General features: G+C 62.7%; 2 protein-coding genes across 2 annotated transcripts in view; one reads left to right on the plus strand and one right to left on the minus strand.

Annotated features, from left to right (window-relative positions):
- HSPG2 (heparan sulfate proteoglycan 2) overlaps positions 1-12,744 on the plus strand; it is an 89,224-nt gene extending 76,480 nt beyond the window's left edge. The window contains exons 85-108 of the mRNA XM_059716716.1: positions 3-263; positions 1,079-1,268; positions 1,483-1,580; positions 1,676-1,942; positions 2,025-2,137; positions 2,352-2,499; positions 2,984-3,100; positions 4,011-4,095; positions 4,322-4,466; positions 4,627-4,726; positions 4,953-5,062; positions 5,142-5,250; positions 5,432-5,530; positions 5,607-5,828; positions 6,764-7,008; positions 7,332-7,503; positions 8,240-8,362; positions 8,722-8,778; positions 8,996-9,071; positions 9,348-9,426; positions 10,465-10,535; positions 10,728-10,811; positions 11,004-11,107; positions 11,543-12,744. Coding sequence (XP_059572699.1) covers positions 3-263; positions 1,079-1,268; positions 1,483-1,580; positions 1,676-1,942; positions 2,025-2,137; positions 2,352-2,499; positions 2,984-3,100; positions 4,011-4,095; positions 4,322-4,466; positions 4,627-4,726; positions 4,953-5,062; positions 5,142-5,250; positions 5,432-5,530; positions 5,607-5,828; positions 6,764-7,008; positions 7,332-7,503; positions 8,240-8,362; positions 8,722-8,778; positions 8,996-9,071; positions 9,348-9,426; positions 10,465-10,535; positions 10,728-10,811; positions 11,004-11,107; positions 11,543-11,715 — 3,248 coding nt within the window. The 3' untranslated portion in view covers positions 11,716-12,744. The remainder of the gene's footprint in view (positions 1-2; positions 264-1,078; positions 1,269-1,482; positions 1,581-1,675; positions 1,943-2,024; positions 2,138-2,351; positions 2,500-2,983; positions 3,101-4,010; positions 4,096-4,321; positions 4,467-4,626; positions 4,727-4,952; positions 5,063-5,141; positions 5,251-5,431; positions 5,531-5,606; positions 5,829-6,763; positions 7,009-7,331; positions 7,504-8,239; positions 8,363-8,721; positions 8,779-8,995; positions 9,072-9,347; positions 9,427-10,464; positions 10,536-10,727; positions 10,812-11,003; positions 11,108-11,542) is intronic.
- Positions 12,745-13,668: 924 nt separating this feature from the next.
- LDLRAD2 (low density lipoprotein receptor class A domain containing 2) lies at positions 13,669-17,527 on the minus strand. The gene is made up of 5 exons (XM_019496920.2): positions 16,608-17,527; positions 15,536-16,027; positions 15,013-15,162; positions 14,675-14,806; positions 13,669-13,886 (listed from the first exon to the last, which is right to left on the minus strand). Exons 1-5 carry the CDS (start codon positions 16,702-16,704, stop codon positions 13,669-13,671), a joined length of 1,089 nt encoding a protein of 362 aa, XP_019352465.1. The 5' UTR covers positions 16,705-17,527.
- Positions 17,528-19,460: the final 1,933 nt, after the last annotated feature.

Raw genomic sequence — 19,460 nt, forward strand, 5'->3', positions numbered from 1 at the left:
AGTGCCGCCCTACGCCACCAGCCTGCCCGACGAGAGCTCGGTGCGAGCGGGCGAGACGGTGCAGCTGCAGTGCCTGGCCCACGGCACGCCCCCCCTGCGCTACCAGTGGGACAAGGTCAACGGCCTCCTCCCTGACCACGCCGTGCTGCGGGACAGCGTCCTGCGCATCAGCCCAGCCCAGCCCGAGGACGCGGGCGCCTACCGCTGCGTCGTCAGCAACAGGGTGGGCTCCGCAGAGACCATCGCCAGGGTCAGCGTCCAGGGTGAGCACCTGAGCTGGGGCCTCCGCTTGCTCCTCTGTCCTGGGGAAGGGGCCGGCACACGGTCAGGCCCCTGGGGAGATGCCAGCAGGCTCTTAGGGTCCGAGCCTCAAGGAGAGGGCGGCTCCAGGCCTTGGTACCGACAGTGTTGGAGAATGGGTGGGAAGGGGGCAGGGGGGCAGGACCTCCAGAGTGGGGGTGAGCGTATGGTGACGGCAGCCCCAAGCCCAGCCCCCACAAGACATGAGCAGACCCCAGGGAAATGTCCTGCTGACCCCAGGCATGAGATGGGCTGGAAGGACACTGCTGCCTCTGGCTTTGTCCGGCTTGGTTTCCCCCTGCAGTCCCCTCACACACATGTACATAGCCATGTGCATGTAAACACACATGCATATATGCACTCACATGCATATGTTGGCACATGGTGCACACGTGCATTTATGCACACATGCAAGCATGAATTCATGCATGCACACATGCACACACGCTCATGTGTGTGCAAAAATGTGCATATGCATGCATACATGCACACACCCACACACGCAGAGCAAGGCAGGGGCGGAGATGCAGGTTCTCGGGGGGGTCACACTGCATGCTGGCAATCAGGAGCTGAGAGCCACTTTCCAGGCTCTGGGGGAACAAGCCAGGCCCCGGGCTCCTGGGCGATGGCAGCAGCCCCAGAGTGGAAGCTCTGCGCTGCAGGAGTGTGCGTGGGGAGCACCCCCATGGCCAAGTGCAATGCACACTGGCCCTGGGGCAGATCCCCTCAGCCAGAGGGGGGTGTCCATGGCTGGAGCTTTGGTGTCTCTACCCCACAGGTGGTGCCACCCCACCAGTATCCAGGGGGCCTCCAACTGTGCACGTGACCCCACGCGTGAACACGAAGGGCGTGGGCGGCACGGCCGAGTTCACCTGCACCATCACCGGAGACCCACAGGCGCGGATCGAGTGGTTCAAGGAGGACGGGGAGCTGCCAGTCGGCCACAGTGTGACGAACGGGGTGCTGCGGTAAGGAGCTGCGAGACTGCTGCCTCGGGGTGGGCTGTCCTGTGGGCTTGTGTTCATGGGGGGGGCTGGCAGAGTCTTGGCAGGGGCACTGTGAGCAATGGGGGGCACCATTTCTTGCAATGCCAGTGATCTGGGAGCGTGGCATGGCCACGGGGTGAAGGGCCAGCAGCTAGGTGCACAGGACCCAGCCCGTTCCCTTGCTGATTCTCTGCAGGATCCCGAATTTGGACCGCAGTTGCCAGGGCGTGTACACCTGCCGGGCCACCAGCCCCTCCGGGGAGGCCCAGCACAGTGCCAAGCTGGTGATCCAGGGTAAGGCGGGACCCGGCCCCGAGAGGCTGACCCTGCTCCCTGGGGCTGCGTGGAGACTCGGCCGCCCTCTCACCGCTCTGCCTTCTCCCCCCCAGCGCTGCCCAAGGTGATGATCAACATCCGCACCTTGGTGCAGACGGTGCTGATGGGCAGCGCGGTGGAGTTCGAGTGCCTGGCCATCGGGGACCCCAAGCCGCACATCACCTGGAGCAAGGTGGGCGGCCGCCTGCGCCCCGACCTCGTCATCAGCGGCGGGACGGTGAAGATCGAGCGGGTGGAGCAGTCGGACGCAGGGCAGTACCGCTGCACTGCCACCAACGACGTGGGCACCGTGCAGTCTCACGTCATCCTCCACGTCCAGTGTAAGCAGAGAGGCCCTGGCGATGTTGGGGGGTGCACGGTTGCTCGCCCCAAAGGCCTGAAGAGCGCTATTCCCTCCTGCAGCTGTCCCCCAGATTGCCGCCCAGCCGGAGATGAAGGAGGTGGCCGTGGGGTCCACAGCCGTGTTCCCCTGCCTGGCTACTGGCTTCCCCATCCCGGAGATCAAGTGGACCAAGGTAAGTGCACAACCTCCGAGAGAAGGTGCCAGCAGGGTTTGTCCCCGGGCCAGATGGGCACGGGCTGGGCACAGGAGCAGGGGGTGGGGGAGAGATGGAGGGTAGAAGGAGCTGGGTTTGTAGAGACACAGTGACAGCCTTCGCCTTGTCCACGGGGACCGCGGTCAGTGGTTCTGCGGTGGTGACAGTTTACTGCTCCGGCGTTGGGTTTCAGCTGCAGGGAGACCTCCCCGAAGGCATCCGGCTGGAGAGCAATATCTTGACCATCCCCTCCGTCAAGCCGGAAGATGCGGGCGTCTACATCTGCACCGCCTCCAACCGGCAGGGGAAGGTGACGGCCATCTCCATGCTCAAGGTCCGAGGTGAGTGCGCTGGGGCGACGCGTGAGCCCCCAGAGCCGACTGGGACGCAGCCCTCGCTCCCTCCTCCGCACCCCTCCCCAGCCGTGCTCCCGCGCACGCAACGGATGCTGCCCTTCCAGCCACGGGCAGCAGGGTCGCTGCCAAGCCGGCTGAGGTCCGTGGGGTGCAGACAAGGGAGCTACTCTGGGAGGTGCTCAGGACCCGGCGTGGTGCTGGCAGCTGTGGCCGTGCTTTCCCCTCCCCTCCGGCTGCAGCATGGCTGTTCCCAGGGAACTGCCGACAGCCGGGTCCATCTCCATCCTGCCCCTGCTAGCGCAGTCGTGGCCAGGCCCATTCATTGGTCTGCGCGGCAGGGGCAGGGGAGGTCAGCATGGGGGTAACGAGACCTCGTGGTCCCCGGGCACGGAGCTGCCCCATGCAACGGGGCTCCAAACCCGACGGGCGCCAGCCCTAGCTGCAGCTCGCTGTCTCCCCCCAATTGCAGAGCGGGTGGTGCCCTACTTCACGCAGAGCCCCCAGTCCTACCTGCCCCTGCCCACCATCAAGGACGCCTACAAGAAGTTTGAGATCCAAATCACCTTCCGGCCAGACACCGCCGATGGTAAGCGGAGAGACCCTCTGCCCAGCACGGGTCCAGGCCGCTGGCCTGTGCCCCAGGAGGGAGGGAGAGACCCCGGCTCCTCTGAGCCCCCATCTGACAAGCTCCCCCCGCCCATGGCAGCGTCCCCGCTCAGAGGCAGGCGGATCGAGCCCGTGTTTCTCACTCACCCATTCTGATTTTCCTCCTTTCTTTCCGTCTTGGCCCCCCACTCTGTCTCTCTCCGCCTGTCTGTCCTCCTCCATCTGTTCTGTCCATACCCCTCTCCCCTCCAGCTCTCATTCTGTACTCAGGTAAGCTCTGCCTGCCGCCTCTTCCCCGCTGCCCGGGGCACTAGCTCAGGGAGGGGTGTGCCCACGCCCCATGCACCCCATGGGGTCACGTTAAACCCACCAGCCCAGCCCAGACTAACCGAGTGCCCAGGACCAGCGAGGCCTCAGCACGGGCCAGGATGCCTGTGTGCCTAACTCCTTGCAGCTGGGGCCGTCCCTGTCTTGCTGTGCTTAACCTCCATCCAGTGATGTCACAGGCGGTGACATCACACCGAGGCACGGGGTGCCCGGGTCGTGCCGTCGGGCTGCTGGCCTGGGGGTCGCCTCCTAATCAGCGCTGCCTGGGGGTGGGCAGAAGCAGCGGGGCTGGGTCTGCTTGGGGAGACCTGGCTGAGTGTGGTGTGTGTCTGCCTGTGTTGGTAGAAGATAAGAGCCTACTACTGCTGCACGGGTGGAGCAGCTCCTCTGGCCCCAGCTGCAGAGACCCATACGTGGGTCCCAGGCTTACCCAGGAGCCTCTGCTAGCTGGTCCCACGAGTCAGGGCTCCTGCAGGTCCCAGGGTGCTTCTAGCTGCCACCTGCCCCCAGGCCCCGTGCCTGGCCGTGGCACTGCCGCCAGGCTCACCCCTCTGCTCTTGCAGGGATGCTGCTGTACAATGGGCAGAAGAAGAGCACCGGTGCCGACTTCGTGTCCTTCGGCCTGGTGGGCGGCCGCCCAGAATTCAGGTGAGACCTGGCCGTGTCCCCGCACCACGGGCAAGGCCTGGGCCCAGGGAGCAGGCGTGGCCGGCCGGTGCCCCCCGACCGGCACGGGGCTTCTCCAAACCATGCTTCCTGGTGCTGTCTGGGGGGTCCCGGTGCACGCAGGGCTGGGCTCTGAGCATGGGGGAAAGGCGATGGAGGGAGAACGTCCCCGCTGCCCTCCGCAGCTCTGACAGGCTTGAAATCGCAGGTTCGACGCCGGCTCGGGCATGGCCACGATCCGGCACCCGACGCCGATCCGGCTGGGGGAGTTCCACACGGTGCGGCTGTACCGCAACCTCACCCAGGGCTCCCTCGTGCTGGACAACCACCCACCCGTCAATGGCACCTCGCAGGTGAGCAGGGGGCCTGGCAGCGCCCCGAGACACCCAGCAGGCCTGGAGCCGAGCCCCGCAGGGAAGCGGGGACCCAGGGGCTGGCTGGCATTGCTGCTGCAACTCGAGTGGGACATGGAGGGTCCTCAGGGCACAGCCCTGACCCTCTTTGTACGCGCAGGGCAAGTTCCAGGGGCTGGATCTGAACGAGGAGCTGTACCTGGGTGGGTATCCCAGCTACGCCGCCATCGCCAAGACCGGCCTCAGCAGCGGTTTCATCGGTGAGTGTCCCCCGTGCAGCCCAGCCCTGGTGCCCACATGCTAGGGCCCAGCCAAGCCTGCGTGTGCCTGCATGCGTGTGAGGGCAGCATGCCTCCAGGGGAGGTTGTGCATTGCCTTCCCAGCACTGCTCACATGTTCCTGGCCCCCGCACTCCCTGCCCCGCTACCCGCATGCATTTGGGGATGCCCCCGGGTATCTCACCAACCCCGTTTGTCCTCATCGCAGGCTGCGTGCGCCAGCTGCTGATCCAGGGCGAAGAGGTGATCTTCAAGGACCTGGATCTGCCAGCTCACGGTGTCGCCAGCTGCCCCACCTGCAGGGACCAGCCATGCCAGGTAACCTGTGCCGGCACGGGGGCGGTGGGGGCCGTGCCCCCCAGACAGACCCTCTAACCGTCTGCTCGGCCCTTCCCAGAACGGCGGTGTCTGCAGGGACTCGGAGAGCAGCAGCTACGTCTGCCACTGCCCGCAGGGCTTCACCGGCAGCAACTGCGAGCACTCGCAGGCCCTGCACTGCCACCCAGGTACACCCGCCGGGCGACCCCTGCTCCATCGCTGCACCGAGCCCTGCCGGGGGGCCAGGTCTCCTGCCTGGGCTTGGGGTTGGGTGGAGAATTGCAGGATCCCCTCCCATGGGACATCCCAAAGTCACCCCCATGCCCAGAGCAGCAGCTTGATAGTGAATGGCACCGTCTCCCTCCGCAGAGGCCTGCGGACCGGACGCCACCTGCATTAACCGAGCGGATGGGCAGGGCTACACCTGCCGCTGCCACCTGGGCAAGACGGGCGAGAAGTGCATGGAAGGTGAGTGCAGGGCCGGCGTGGGCAGCCGGGGTGGAGTGGGGCCACTTGTAACCACCCTCTTTCCCCATGCCCACAGGGGTCATGGTGACCACCCCTTTCTTCAACGGGCACGACGCCTTCATCTCGTACCCGCCCCTCACCAACATCCACTACGAGCTGCGGGTGGACGCCGAGTTCAAGCCACTGTCGCCTGACGGCCTCATCTTCTTCAGCGCGGGCAAGGGCGGCCCCGTGGAAGACTTCGTCTTGCTCGCCATGGCTGCCGGGCGCCTGGAGTTTCTCTACGAGCTGGGCTCAGGTAGGGGCGCAGCCCGCACAGCCGGGATGGGGCATGCCAGCCAGCAAGAGCTTCGTGCCCCAGATGCCCGGGGCCTGGGCTGAGACCCAGCATGCCCATCACACCTGCTGCCTGGACCTGGTGTTGAGCCCCAGCTCAAGTCTGGGATTGTGCCCGGTATGCAAAGGCCAATAAAGATACCAGGGGTAAAAGTATAAAGAAGGCTTGAAAACAAAAGCAGAATCAGAGTACTGGGTCAAAGAGCTCATTAAAATACTAAAAATCACGCCCCTAGGTGGGGAAAAAGTATGCTAATGAAACCCACATGTATGTAAATGAGATACATGGCTAAAACACAGGCATAGAGACATGCTCAGTAAAGAACTCCTTGCGTCACTCCTTTATAACCAATTAGCAAACAAGGATGCTTATGAAGGTTCAAGACTCCTGTATAAAAGATGCTTAGAAATAGTGATCTGTGTGCTTGTTATGGGAAATTATTCCGCTCGCACCTTTTATTGCTAGCAATAAACCTTCTTTATACTTTCACCCCTGGTATCTTTATTGGCCTTTGCATACCGGGCATGAACCCAGACTTGAGCTGGGGCTCAACACTGGGAATGCTCTGTAGCTCAGTAGCACCCTCATAAAAACTGCCCCGGATGGGTCAGACCCCAGGTCCATGAGGTCCAGTGTCCTGCAGCAGATGGGGTCAGAAGGGAGAGGGAACTAGCCCTCTGTGCCCCCTGGCATGGATCTGGCTCTGTTTCTCCCTGGCTCACAGTGCCCCTGGATGCCCGCTCACAGGTCCCTCCTTGGTGCCCTGGCCGCCGTGGCCACAGAGCAGGGAGCTGGCTGGGCACGGCACGTGGCCCTGAGCGTGCCGGCTGCCGTGAGAGGTGCCAGGGCTCAGGCAGGCCTGAGCCGGGCACATCTCCCCACATGCTGTCTCGCAGGCATGGCCGTGCTGCAGAGCACGGAGCCCCTCGCCCTGGGCCGCTGGCACCGGGTCTCGGCGGAGCGCAGCAATAAGGACGGCACCCTCGTGGTGGATGGCGGCCGGCCGGTGAAGCGGTCGTCACCAGGCAAGAGCCAAGGCCTCAACCTACGCACGCCCATGTTCCTGGGCGGGGTGGACCCGTCTGTGGTGCTGCCTGTGGCCGCCAATGTCAGCGCCCACTTCCACGGCTGCGTGGGCGAGGTGAGGCTGGCCCCCTGGCCTCCAAAGGACGGGCGCTCTGCGGGGACAGCGAGGGCCCCAGACTCTTGGGTTCGGCCCCCGGCTCTGGGAGGGGAGTGGGGTGACTGTGGGGAACACGGGCTCCTGGGTTGCACTTCCCGCGTGGACGTGGGCATTTGGTGCCCGATAGGGCAGGTCCCTCTCCTCCCAGCCGGGGCTGGGAGTCTGGTACATGGGTTCTTGCCCCAGTGCTGGGCCCTGGCCCTGGACAGACCAAGGAAGGGACCCGCGGTCTGTCTGGCTCAGGCCCAGGTGTGGGTGACGTGGCACCCCCTGCCCCACAGGTGTCCATCAACGGGAAGAGGGTGGACATCTCGTACAGCTTCCAGGAGAGCCGGAGCGTGGCGCAGTGCTACGACAGCTCGCCCTGCGACCGCCGGCCCTGCCTGCACGGCGCCAAGTGCCTGCCCACCGGCGAGTACGAGTTCCAGTGCCTGTGCCAGGACGGCTTTCGCGGTGAGCATGGGACTCGGGTGCGCGTGCCAGGCTGTGCCGGCATCACCAGGGCAGCTCGGGGCCCTCCCGGCTGCGGGGGCTGGGTTGGGGTCCCCCTTGTAGACAACTGCTCTGAGACCTGGTCAGGGTGCGACTGCCCCGTGGCAGGGGCTTGGTGCTGGGAGGGCTGCACGCACCCCAGGCCGGGGGTATGCTGCAGAGGCAGCGTGTACCAAAGCATGTGCCTGCATGTGTGTGTGTGTGTGCACGTTATGTGTATGTGTGCATGCATCTGTATGTGCCTGAGCATGCATGTATGTATGTGTGTATGCCTGTATGCATACACTTGTGCATGGGTGTGTGTATGTGTGTGTGCTTGCCTGTATGCATAGACTTGTGCATATGTGTGTCAGGGGGTGCATGTATGTATGTGTGTGTGTCTGCATGCATACATTTGTGCATGTGTGTGCATGTGCATGCATGCATGTATGCATATTTTGTTCATACGTGTATGTGTGTGGGTGTGTCCGTGTGTGTGTGCCTGTATGCGTGCATGTGTGTGTCTATGTGCATGCCTGTATGCATACACTTGTGCATGCCTGTATGCATGCATGTGTGTCCAGGTGTGCATGTGCCTATATGTATGTGCACATGTGTATGTGTGTTTTGTGCATACACCTGTGCGTGCGTGTACATCTGCCCACGTGTTTTGCGAGCCGGTGCAGTGGCCTGGGGCTCAGCCAGCCTCTCCTTACAGGTGACCGCTGCGAGCTGGCCGATGACCCGTGCCTGCTGGGCAACCCCTGCCTGAACGGTGGGACGTGCAAGGCAAGCCGGTGCCTGTGCCCAGATGGCTTCGTGGGGACGTACTGCGAGCAGAGTAGGTGCCAGGACGCAAGGGCTGTGGGCAGCGAGGGGGGCAGTGCTCGGGGGTGCTCGCTGGGGCGGACTCAGCCCCAGAGGACAGCAGGAGCTGGAGTAGGTGGGAGAGGGTGTCTGGGGCGTTGAGTGCAGTAGGCACCTGGGTAGGGACTGTCGGGGGAAGTGTGGCTGAGGGGACCGTGTCTTACTGGCTGGGGCTGGGGGGCGGCCCGTCAGCTAGCAATGAGCCCCGGGAGGGAGGGCACCCGCAGGCAGGGACCCCTGCTCCGCCACCCCACGCTGCGCCCACAGGCCCCCCAGGATGGCCATGCCGTGCCCACACCACCTAACGCACATCTCCATCTCTTGCCCATGCAGGCCTGGCGCTGCAGAAGCTGGACCGGGAGTGGCTCCCCGAAGGCAGTGGGGGCAACGGTAGAGTACCCACCTTCCCGTGGCACAGAGCCTGGCCTTCCCCTTCTCCGAGCCCCATGGCCAAGCTCCTGTGGATCCCACCCACGTGCCCTGCCCCAGCAGCAGCCCCCATCCCACTCCCCTGGACTCCCCTGGCCTGCCAGCCCACGCCTACTGCTGTGCCCACCCACCCACCCACCCCGCCCTGCACCCCTGACCGCCTCCTCTCCTCCTGCAGATGCCCCAGGCCAGTATGGAGCCTATTTCTATGATGGCGGCTACCTTGCGCTTCCCAGACACCTGTTCCCCAGGAGGTGAGTGGGCACCAGGAGCCTGGGGAGGAGGAGAGGTGCTCACTGCATTGCAGTCTGGCTTCCTTGGCCAGCCAGGGGTGCAGGAAGGGTTCCCCCCGTCCAGCAAGCAGAGGCCAGGGAGCCCCAGGCAGAGCGAGGCTGTGGGGTCCTGGCCCAGGAGCGGGTGGCATCTGGGGAGGGTGAGGCTCTCTGCGGCAGGTGTGGGGAGCGCGGCTCCGGGGCCTGGGGTCTCTCCTGCACCCGGCAACATCTGATCGCAGCCTCGTCTCGTTGCAGCCGCCCTGAGGCACCGGAGACCATCGAGCTGGAAGTGCGCACCACCTCTCCCAACGGCGTGGTCCTCTGGCAGGGTGTGGTGAGTCCATGGCAGCCTGGCACGGCGCTGGGGCAGGCTCGGTGCCATGTGCTGGTGCCAGGAGCCAGCACCCTCTGCAGCGGGGCCAAGACAGGAGCCAGAAAGGCTTGGCCTGCCCCAGCAGCCGGGACTGGCTTTGCCGGCACAAGGGAGCTGAGGGAGAGCTGGGGCATGAGTCTGGCATTAGGAGCCAGCGAGCAGGGGGGGCAAGGCAGGTTGGTGGATGCAGGCGAGGACTTCCCTGCTGAAACAGGGCTCTCAGGGGTGCAGAGCTGGCTTTGGAGGGGCTTCGGGGCTGGCACAGAAAAGCAGGAGCATCGTGCACATGGAGCAGGCTATTGGTGTGCCTGGCAGGGGCCCCGATCCCCATGGTCTGCCGCAGCAAGGCTGGGCCGTGAGCAGGGCCCCTGCACACGTGGGGCTGCCTGCGCTGGCTGCTCCCTCCTGCATCGCATGGCCAGGCTGGGGCGGGAGAGCTTCCACGTGTCCCACTGGCCTCTGCCTGCATGAAGCCCACCTCTGCTGCCTGGCTCTGGCCTGGGACCCAGACTAACATGCCCCCTGCGCCGCTCCGTCCTCCCACCCCAGCTTTGAAGCTGTGGCTGCATAACTGCCTTGTGCCCATTTCTTCTCCAGGTAGCCGGGGAGCCTGCTTTCGACCTGCATGCTACTAACGAGGTATTTACCGAGCCGTGCCAGGCCGGCTGGCCCAGGCTGCAGGCAAGGGGCAGCACAGGACTGCGCCTGGGACCATGCCACGTGCCACTGTCCCGGCATGGTGCCCCACTCTTCTCTCAGCCCCCAGACCAGATGCCACAAGCACATCCAGCACCTGCTGCTGGCTGAGGGTGGCTCCTCTGCATGGAGACAGCCCTGAGGTCGCTCCTTCCCATGCACACTCGTGGGATCGCCTCCTGCATGCATGTGTGCACACACACGCACGTGCTCTGAGCCTGACTGTCGTGGGCATGTAGAGGTGGGGGAAAGTGGCACCAGGCCAGGGTCAGAGCAATGTCAGCATGCTTCTCTCGCTGGCAGGAGGAAGGGGAGAGCGGCAAAGCCAAGGACTTCATCAGCCTCGGCCTCAAAGAAGGGCACCTGGTGTTCAGGTGAGCAGTGCCCTGACCGCCACTCTGTGCCCATCTCCAGGGACCCACTCAGGCCTCAGCCCCAGAGGCTGCCCCAGCAAAGCCCCCAGCTTCACTCCCCATCCTTGACCCCAGTCCTGGCTCCCCTCCGCCCTGGCTCTGGGCAGGGGCAGCCCCATGGGCCACGCTAACCCCCCTGGTGTCTCCCTGCAGCTACCAGCTGGGTAGCGGCGAGGCCAGCATCGTCTCCGATGACCCCATCAATGATGGCGAGTGGCACAAAGTGACGGCTGTGCGGTAAGGGACTGGCACAGGGCTCGGGCTGCCGGGATGTTCCAGGAGCTGGGTGCCAGGAGAGCTTGGTGCCAGACCTCAGCTGCCTGGCACAGGGTCAGGGGAGGGCACCACCTCTTCCCTCCTTTGCCCAGGGTCTCAGGGCTCTGGTGACCTGGGCTCCCCTTTCCCCCCCCCCACACCATGGCCTTGCAGGGAAGGGCGGCAGGGCTCGCTGCACGTGGATGGAGAGGAGCTGGTGAGCGGAGAGTCGCCCGGAAACAACATCATGGTGAACACCAAGGGCAGCGTGTACATCGGTGAGGCCAGGGCAGCTGCATGGGGGGCAGGACACACAACACCTGTTTGTGTGCGTGTGTATGTATGTGCACGGGTACATATTTGTGTGCTTGTGTCTGTGCGTGTGCCTTTGTGTGAGTGCGTGTGCGTGTATGTATGTGGGTGCCTATGTATGCATTTGCACGTGTGTGCATGAGCGTGTGTGTGAGCGTGTGTACATGGATTCATAGATATAGAGTCGGAAGGGACCCGGTGGATCATCGTGTGTATGCATGTGCGTATGCACACATTTGTGTATGTGCATGCACGTTTGTGTGAGCATGTGTGCATGTGTTTCTGTGAGTGTTTATGCTTGTGCATGTGTGAGTGCGTGTCCCTATCCCTTCCCCTCTGGGTGCCTCAGTTTCCCCCCCTGTGCCCAGCCCTGCGGGCTGACCGCTCCCTGTTGCCCGCAGGAGGCGCTCCGGCCGTGCAGACCCTCACCGCGGGCAAGTTCACCTCGGGCATCACGGGCTGCATCAAGAACCTGGTGCTGATGAACGAGAGGCCAGGCCAGCAGCCGCCGCAGCCCGTCGACTTGCAGCACCACGCGGAGGCCGGCACCAACACCCGGGAGTGCCCCTCGTAGGCCCGGCCTGCCACTCCCCCGGCCACGGCCCCCCACAGACGTCTGTTCTTGTTATTTTGATGCTGATGAATTTTTTTTGTAAAGAAACAAAGAGGAAAATGGTGCTTTGCTGCTACCAAAAAAAAAAAAAACAAATCCCCAGCAGGGGAGGGGGCCGCATTCGTCACCGCTGCCCTCGAGCGCCCGGTGCCCCAGATGCACCGGGCCCCGCAGAGCCTCCGGCCACCGACTCGGCCACGGATGGGCCCCATGGGTGGAGAAGCCTCCCCCTGCCCCCTCTTGCTCCGTGGCACGCAGGAGGGAGCGGGGCCAGCCGGCTTTGCTGCATGCCGTCACCGGGCTGCCGCGGGAGCGTGACGGGACCCCCTGGACTGTCCGGTGTCAGGGGACGAAGGCCAAATCCTGGCAGCTTGGACAGCTCCTCACCAACCTGGGGCAGGGGCAGCAGGCAGGGAAGGAGGCTTCTGCAGCGCACCCCTCCCGGGGGCACAGGCGCTGGGCAGAGACATCCGACATCCCTCGGCCCCACTCCGGCCAGCGCAGCCCAAAGACACGCCAGGCTCAGGGCACTGCACACTCACCTTCGTGCCTTCCTCGATCCAGGACAATCCCCCCACTCCTCCCCGGGGCCTTCTCTGGCTCCGGCCACCTCCCCTTCGCTCGGAAGCACGTGCCGCGGGCTCAGCCTCCCAGCACAGCCCGGGCCCGGGAACCTCATGCCCCCGGGAGGCTCCTTCGTGCCTCCAAGTGACTTGCAACGATGAAACGCAGCCCAGCCGACGAAGCAGCGGGGAGACCCCGGTCCCCGGGCAGAAGAGATGTGATGGGGGGGACCTGGAGACCAGACGCCAGCAACACAGCCTCCGCTTTGGGGTGCGCCAAGGGGCTGGGAAGGTGCTGGGCTCCCACCCGTGTGAGCTGAGCCGTGCCTGGCACAAGCGGCCCCACGGGGATGGGGGGATAGGGGCCCGCTCTGCTCAGGTCCGCGCTGTCTCGTTGGCTTCCTATTAAACGACAAGTAACAACCGAGCGTCGTCTTGCAGACCTGCACCGCCTCTGCTTCCACCGCCGGCATCGGGATGGGGGACTGTCTCTTCTGCCCCAGGTGTTGGCCTCATAGCTCCCACCCCCAGCTTTGGGGCTGCCCAGCACCCCCCCAGTGCCCGGCCCATGGGCTTCTTGCACCCTGGCCCAGCTGGGGGCATCCAGCCAGGAGACGAGCCCCCCGCGTCACTCGCCTTTCAGCCCTTGCCCCGGTGCTGGCTGGGACCCCGTGGGGGTGCGGAGCTGTCACTGCTCCTCGGGACCGCTCCCCTCCCTGGTGCTGCGTGACCCAGTCCAGGGGCCGCTCTGCCCCCAGGGCACGAGGCGAGGGTGCCCTGCTTGGCTGCCTTAGGACCCCCAGGCTTGGCCCCAGGACCCTCCCTCCTGCAAGCTTCTGCCCCTCAGATACCTGGGACCACTGGGGCCTTTCCCAAGCCAGCCTCACAGACACTGTCCCTGCCCCGGTGTGCTGGAAACGTGGCTGCCGGCTTCCCTGCTGCACCGCGGGGTCTGCTTTGCAAACACACTTTGGACACAGCTGCTTTATTCAGCACAGGTGGCCAGCCCCGGTCATGTCCCCACTGCTGGCCAAGGATCCTGCACACTGGGGGAGACCTCCGGCTCCCTCCTTCCCCAGGGCCCTGTGGTGGGAGGCAGCTCACCCGAGACCCCCCACCGGACCCCTCACCGGTGCCTCAGCCCTGCCAGCCCGGTGGTGCAGCAGCCGGGGGGCAACGTGGGATGGAGCAGGGAACCACGGGCTCTGGGAGTGTGATGGGAAGACAGCACATGCCGACTGGAAAGGGTGTGAGGTGGCAAGCACTGAGGGCGATGCCTGGTGTCCCCAGCCCCAGCAGGGCTCACACCCTGCAGAGAGGGGCCGAAGGGCAGGGCCCGGCTGCAGAGGGGTCAGGCAGGCAGGTGGCGTGGGGCCACCTTGCCACGGCGGGTGCAGCTGCGCGGGCAAAGCTGGCAGGCGGCGCAGGCTGAGTTGCATCCGGGCAGGAAGCGGCAGGCGCCGAGTCTCCAGACGAGCCAGCCAGGGCTGCAGCAGCACCAGAGCAGGAGACCAGCACCCGCGGCAGCCCCCAGCAGCGCCGAGAGGGCCGGCAGAGCCAGCCGCCCACCTGCAGGGGAAGGGGGCACGGTCACCGGGGGGGCCAGGGGTCTCCATCACCCCCAACCCCGGGGAGCAGCCTCTGTGGGGCCTGGAAGAGATGCCTTGCAGAGAGGAAAGTGCCCACAAGCAGCCTTAGCAAGGGAAGGGGAGGAAAAAGCATCTTACAAGCCACAGCCTGATGCTAGGGCTCAGTTGGGCCAGACCCAGAAGGAAGGAGGGAGCGCTGTGCAGGAAGGTCAGGGCTGGATTTGCTTCGGTTTGGGTCTGTTTAACCTCAAGGTCTGGGGTGATTTAAAGGAAAGGGGAGGTATGAAGTGCTGCCTGGAGGACGGCATTGTCCCAGAGGTGCCAGGGGTGCATTTTGGGGCTGTGACCCAAGGAGGGCACCAGGGATCCAGTGCAGAGGAGTGGCACAGGCTGGACATGACTGCAACAAGGAGCGACAGCCTCCAGTTGCAGCAAGTTCAGGTTGGATATTAGGGTGGGTAGTAAAGCACGGGAACAGTGCAGTGCTTAGAGAGGTGGTGGCATCTCCATCCTTGGAGGTTTTTAAGATGAAGCCTGGGCTGAGGTGATGTAGTTGGGGCTGGTCCTGCTTGGAGCAGGGGTTGGACTGGATGTGCCCTCCTGATGTCCCTTCCACCCGCATGGTCTATGCTTCTACGATTAGCTGCTGGCAGGAAAAGCCATCTGCTGAGCAGGTGCATGAGTGCTGGAGGCTCTGCAGACCTCTACCCCCTGCTCTGCACCCCCGCAGCCTGGCACCAGGGGTAGGCTGCCCCCCATGAGGGGTACCTTCAGCAGCGTCCTCCTGGAGGTTGGTGTCCTGAGGCGGGGACTGGCTCTTCTCTGGCCTCCCGCAGCTGGAAGCGGAGCTGGCTGCCAGGGCCCTGGCAGTCTGGAGAGGTGCTGCGGTGGGGACCGGACCTGGGGCAGACAGAGGGAGAAAGGCTGGAGCTGCACCCCTAGTTCACAGACCATGTGCCCCCATGCCATGCTCGCCCCCCTGGGCTGAGCCAAGCCCTGCCCAGCATCAAGCCATTGCCTTGTCCCCCCGCCCTTAACACGCCCACAGGATTGGGCCCACACTTCAGCCCCTGCACCAGCCCACGGTGCCCCCAGTCTGCACAGACCTTTGCAGCTGGCCGGGGGGCGGGCAGCCTGGTCGGAGCCATCCCCACAGTTGTCCACACCGGCGCTGTCGCACACCAGGCTCTGGGGGATGCACTTGCCGTTGCGGCAGGGGAAGTAGGGCTCCTGGCCGCACCCCGACATGTTGAAGCCTGCAACAGGCATGGCAGCAATGCACCCTGCCTGCCCTCGCCCAGGGCAGGACCCCACCTCCCATGGACACATGAGGCTGGGAATGGGGCTCATGTTCTCCCCCGCTACCTTTTCCCCCAGCCAAAAGCACATCCCGGGCATCTCAACTTCCAGCTTCCCGCTCTAAGCGCTGGGACTCATTCCCCTCCCAGGCTTGGAGGTAGAGCCCACGTGTCCTGACACCCTCCCCGCAATACACCCAGGTGTCCTGGCCTCCGGTCCCTTGTTCTAACCCGCTGGACCCTCTTGGCCGAGCTGAGGACAGAGCCCAGGAGTCCTGACTCGCAGCCTAACTACTAGACCACGCTGCTAGTGGGGAGCTCTGCCCCTTACCCAGCCGGAAGGACGTGAAGTCGCCCACAAAGTCCACGCGTGGCTGCTGGCCCCGCGTCACCAGGCGCAGTGTCAGGAAGTTCCCGGTGGACAGGACGGGGCGAGGGATGCTCTTCCCGCACAGCGGACGCCCCAGGGGCTCGGCCGCCCGTCCCCGGCCGTCGTAGAACTGCACGTAGGAGCCGGCGTGGCAGGGGTCGGGCGGCTCCCGGTCGCCCCCCGACGGGGTCTGCGGTGGCCTGGGGCTGCCCAGGGGTGGCAGGGTAGCGGTGGTGCTGGGTGCAGGGCCGCCGGGCAGGGGCAGGCGCAGCAGGCTGTACACCAGGAAGAACCGGAACTGGAACTGGACCTTGTCGCGGGGGGCCGCGGCCTGCATGACCAGGTGGCAGTCGGTGCCCACAGCCACGAAGTAATAGCGCCGCGAGTCCCGGTGAGAGGTGACAATCATGCCGTTGTCCTGGAGCGTCTGGCCGCAGAAATCCACCAGGCTCACTGTGGAGGAAGAGCCCACGGGGGTCACCATCCAGTGCTGGGACAGACCCAGCCTGGCCCTGCCTTCTGGCTTTGTGCAGGAACAAAGATCAGAGTCACCTGTCTTTTATTTCCCCCCATCTCGGCCATTGCAACAGCCTCAGCACGGGAGCTGATGGACCAATGCCCCCCATGAGCCCCCCACTATCACACTCCCCCTGAGCCTTGGTTTCACTTGTATGCATTTGGGGGCAGAGAAGGCACAAGCAGAAAAGCATGGGCCTAGAGCAAATCCTGAGCTGGAAAACCACTGCTGGCACACAGCGAGGCCGGTACGTATGACCACTGCCACCCATAGCTATGTGGTCTCCTCTTTGCTCGTGTGAAGCATGCTCCTTTTGGTGCAGCAAAGCAGTAGCTTCTCCATTCAGTCCATATCCTATTCACCCTCTTTAGACACCCGTATGAATGAAGAGTGCTGGAAAAATACCCTCAAAGTACCCTCAAAGTCCAGGAAACCTCTGGTGGAAACAACCTACAGGTTTTGAACTCTAGCCCCCACGCAGAGAGCAAAGGAAGCGTCCTGGAAAGCCCGCGGTACCTGTCTCGATGGATGAGACCTCCGCCACCGCACAGCTGAACAGCACCAGCCACCCGGACAGCAGGCGCAAGCAGTGCCTCGGGCTGCTCTTCGCCATCGCTTTCCACCGGCGCAGATCCCGAAGTCCGGAGCAAGAGCAGGACGCGCCGTCTGGGATGGCAACAGCTGGGAGACTGAGGAGCGCGGCGGCCTCCCGGCTTCCCGTGAGCAAACCAGGCTGGGGGCTCCTTTAGCGTGGCCTGCCATGGGAACAGAGGGGACAGCAAAAGGCAGCAGCCCTGGGTGTTGATTAAAGGGAAGAGGCCTTTTTTTTCTTGCTGCTGTCTGGGCACAAGGACTCCCAGAGCTTGCCCTTTGTCCTTGCTTCATCCTGCTTTTTTACGGTCAGGATTTGTGTTAGGGGGTTGCCAAGGAAACTCCAGGAGTTTGATGGAGCAATGGAAGAAGGGGTTGGGGGGGGGAGGACAATGCAATGTGCTGCCCAGGACTTGCATCCACGACAAGGCTAAAAGGCTAGTGACAGCATCCCGGCACGGCCCAGATCCGGGCAGCGAGGAGGAGGTATGGAGGGCACAGCTGCGGGGCAGACAAGTACCAGAGCTTTAACCCAGAGAGGCACGAGGCCAAGCACTGTGAGCTCCAGGCCAACAACGAGAGGGTTGGGTTTGATTGGGAACGGATGAAAACCACTGCAGTCCCCCATGCAGCAAGCTCCTAAGGCACCTGGCCAGCACACGCCAAAGCACCGGGCTGAATACAAAGCAGAGGACGGGAAGTCAAGAAACACGAGGGGTTTGTGTCCATCGGAGTGGCTGCCGAGACGGGGGAGAGACCGCTTTGCAGCAGGCGAGCCATTTGCTGCTGTCACAGGTTTTGGCCCCTGCACATCTCTTCGCCGGGCTGCATTGGCAGAGCTGTTAAGGCATCTTGCCAAAGCTGCAGAGGCATGAGTTCAAACCCTGCTCCAAAAGGGTGCCAGAGGCTTCCCCTACGGATGCAGGATGGAGAGGGAAAGGCAGCTGCGATGCCAGCCATGTGGGGTGCTGGCCACAGAACGGAGCACGTCTCAACCACAGGTTGTTCGGTCTGGGATGACCTTTTGGCATGACCATGTCTTTGCTGCCTCATCCCACTTTCCCCTCCTCTTCTCCCCCCTCCATTGCTTGGGCCCATTCGCCTCCCTTCTTCCAGTAGCAGTCTGCGCAATAATTAGGGCACAAATTCCCCACCGGAGGATGACTTTGAAATAGCCTGTGAGTGCTCCAGACTGAGTTAAAGCTCCCCTGAATTGGGACGATGGTTCACTGGAAAACAGCATGCATATGCTAGCATGGACCCTGCACCTGATAGCCACCAGACACTTGGCTCCAGTCATTTCTTTCTAATCTCGAATGCAACAACTTGCTGTCTCTGGGACGTCCGAGCTGTGTGCCCAGCTGGCATAATGGAGAATGTTTTTTATCTCCAAACACCTACCAAAAAGAGCAAAGATCTGGGTTGTTTTAACTGGGGCGGGGGGCACCGACTTTAATTTGAAAAACAACATACCTCGGCACGGAAAAAACAATTTAAATCAATGTGTGTTAAAAACCCAAATGGTTAAACGTGGGTAAACATGAAACGAGTGACCTGGTGGATCACACACCCAGTGCCTCACATGAGATGATAATGTCCCTGGGCTAAATAGCTTGAATTTTCTCTGCGTATCCCTTGGTAGTCATGTTTGGCTATGGCTCAGCAGGTGACTAACATAGTCAGGCCTTCTAAGAATGACATTTATGGATGCTACAGTCAATTTGCTGGCTTCCAGTTTTTGTTGAAATAAGCTTTCCAGGCTGACATCTTCTTTGGACAAGTAATTGCTTCTTTCTTGCAAATCCAGACTTGGCAACTTGCCTTTACCACCTCTGTTGTAAAGGCATCTGGTTCCAGAGCCTGCTCCGACAGACAGGTTAAAAAGCAATCCTTGCCTAGCGCTCGCTCTCTCCAAGGAATGTGTTGTGAAGCCCTTTGCTTCCTGGGCCAGAAGCAAAAGCCCTGCCCTACCAACTCGGGCTAGACACCCGCATCTTTTCCTCAAACTCAGTCATTGCAAAACATTACCGACGTGTCACCCAGGGGAGTCTTCAGATACAGCAATCTGAGCCAGTTCAAACTGCCCTGAGATCCACTTCGATGATCTAGGACAATTAACCACAGAGCAGCACCGGAAAAGACCATTTTTAATGGGTAATTTTTATTTATTATGGCCTAATGCAGCTCCCTGAAGTCTTCTTGCAGAATGCGCCTAAGAAATAACCAAACTGGAGGCAGTTTTTAAAATTATGGATCAATAGCAGGGTGACTAAAACAGACGCTGCATCGCTGTGCGCACGCAATGCAGAATGAACGGCAAATCCTGATACACGACGGAGATCAGAAAGCTGTACGCTTAAAACTCGAAACAGCGCGTTGATTTTAACACGCTGGAGATTTTGCACGTCCGTAGCAAGCACACCTTGGTTTAAAGCAGCCGCCCTGTAGCGACGCGCGTATGGTGTCACAGCGCTGTCTGCACGCGGGTCAGCTCGTTCAACGGCAGTCCGAGATGTGCTCATAAAGCACGCCACACTGACGTCTCTGGTGCAAATACAAAGGGCGGGGAGGTGTCTTTCGTACCAGCCAAAACTCGCAAAGCGCCTCGACACCGGCAAAATGTCTGCGTGGCTTCGATCAGCTCAGCGCATAACAGACAAACCTTGGCTCTACTTATGGAGGCGGGAGTGGGAAGTGATCTGTCCCAAGAGTTGTGCTTCATCTAAAGTGTGCACGTGTGGGTGCGCGTGCAAAAGAGCTCCCTGCCATTGCTCGCGT

Source organism: Alligator mississippiensis, chromosome 13 (assembly GCF_030867095.1).
Source record: "Alligator mississippiensis isolate rAllMis1 chromosome 13, rAllMis1, whole genome shotgun sequence".
Taxonomy (NCBI): domain Eukaryota; kingdom Metazoa; phylum Chordata; order Crocodylia; family Alligatoridae; genus Alligator; species Alligator mississippiensis.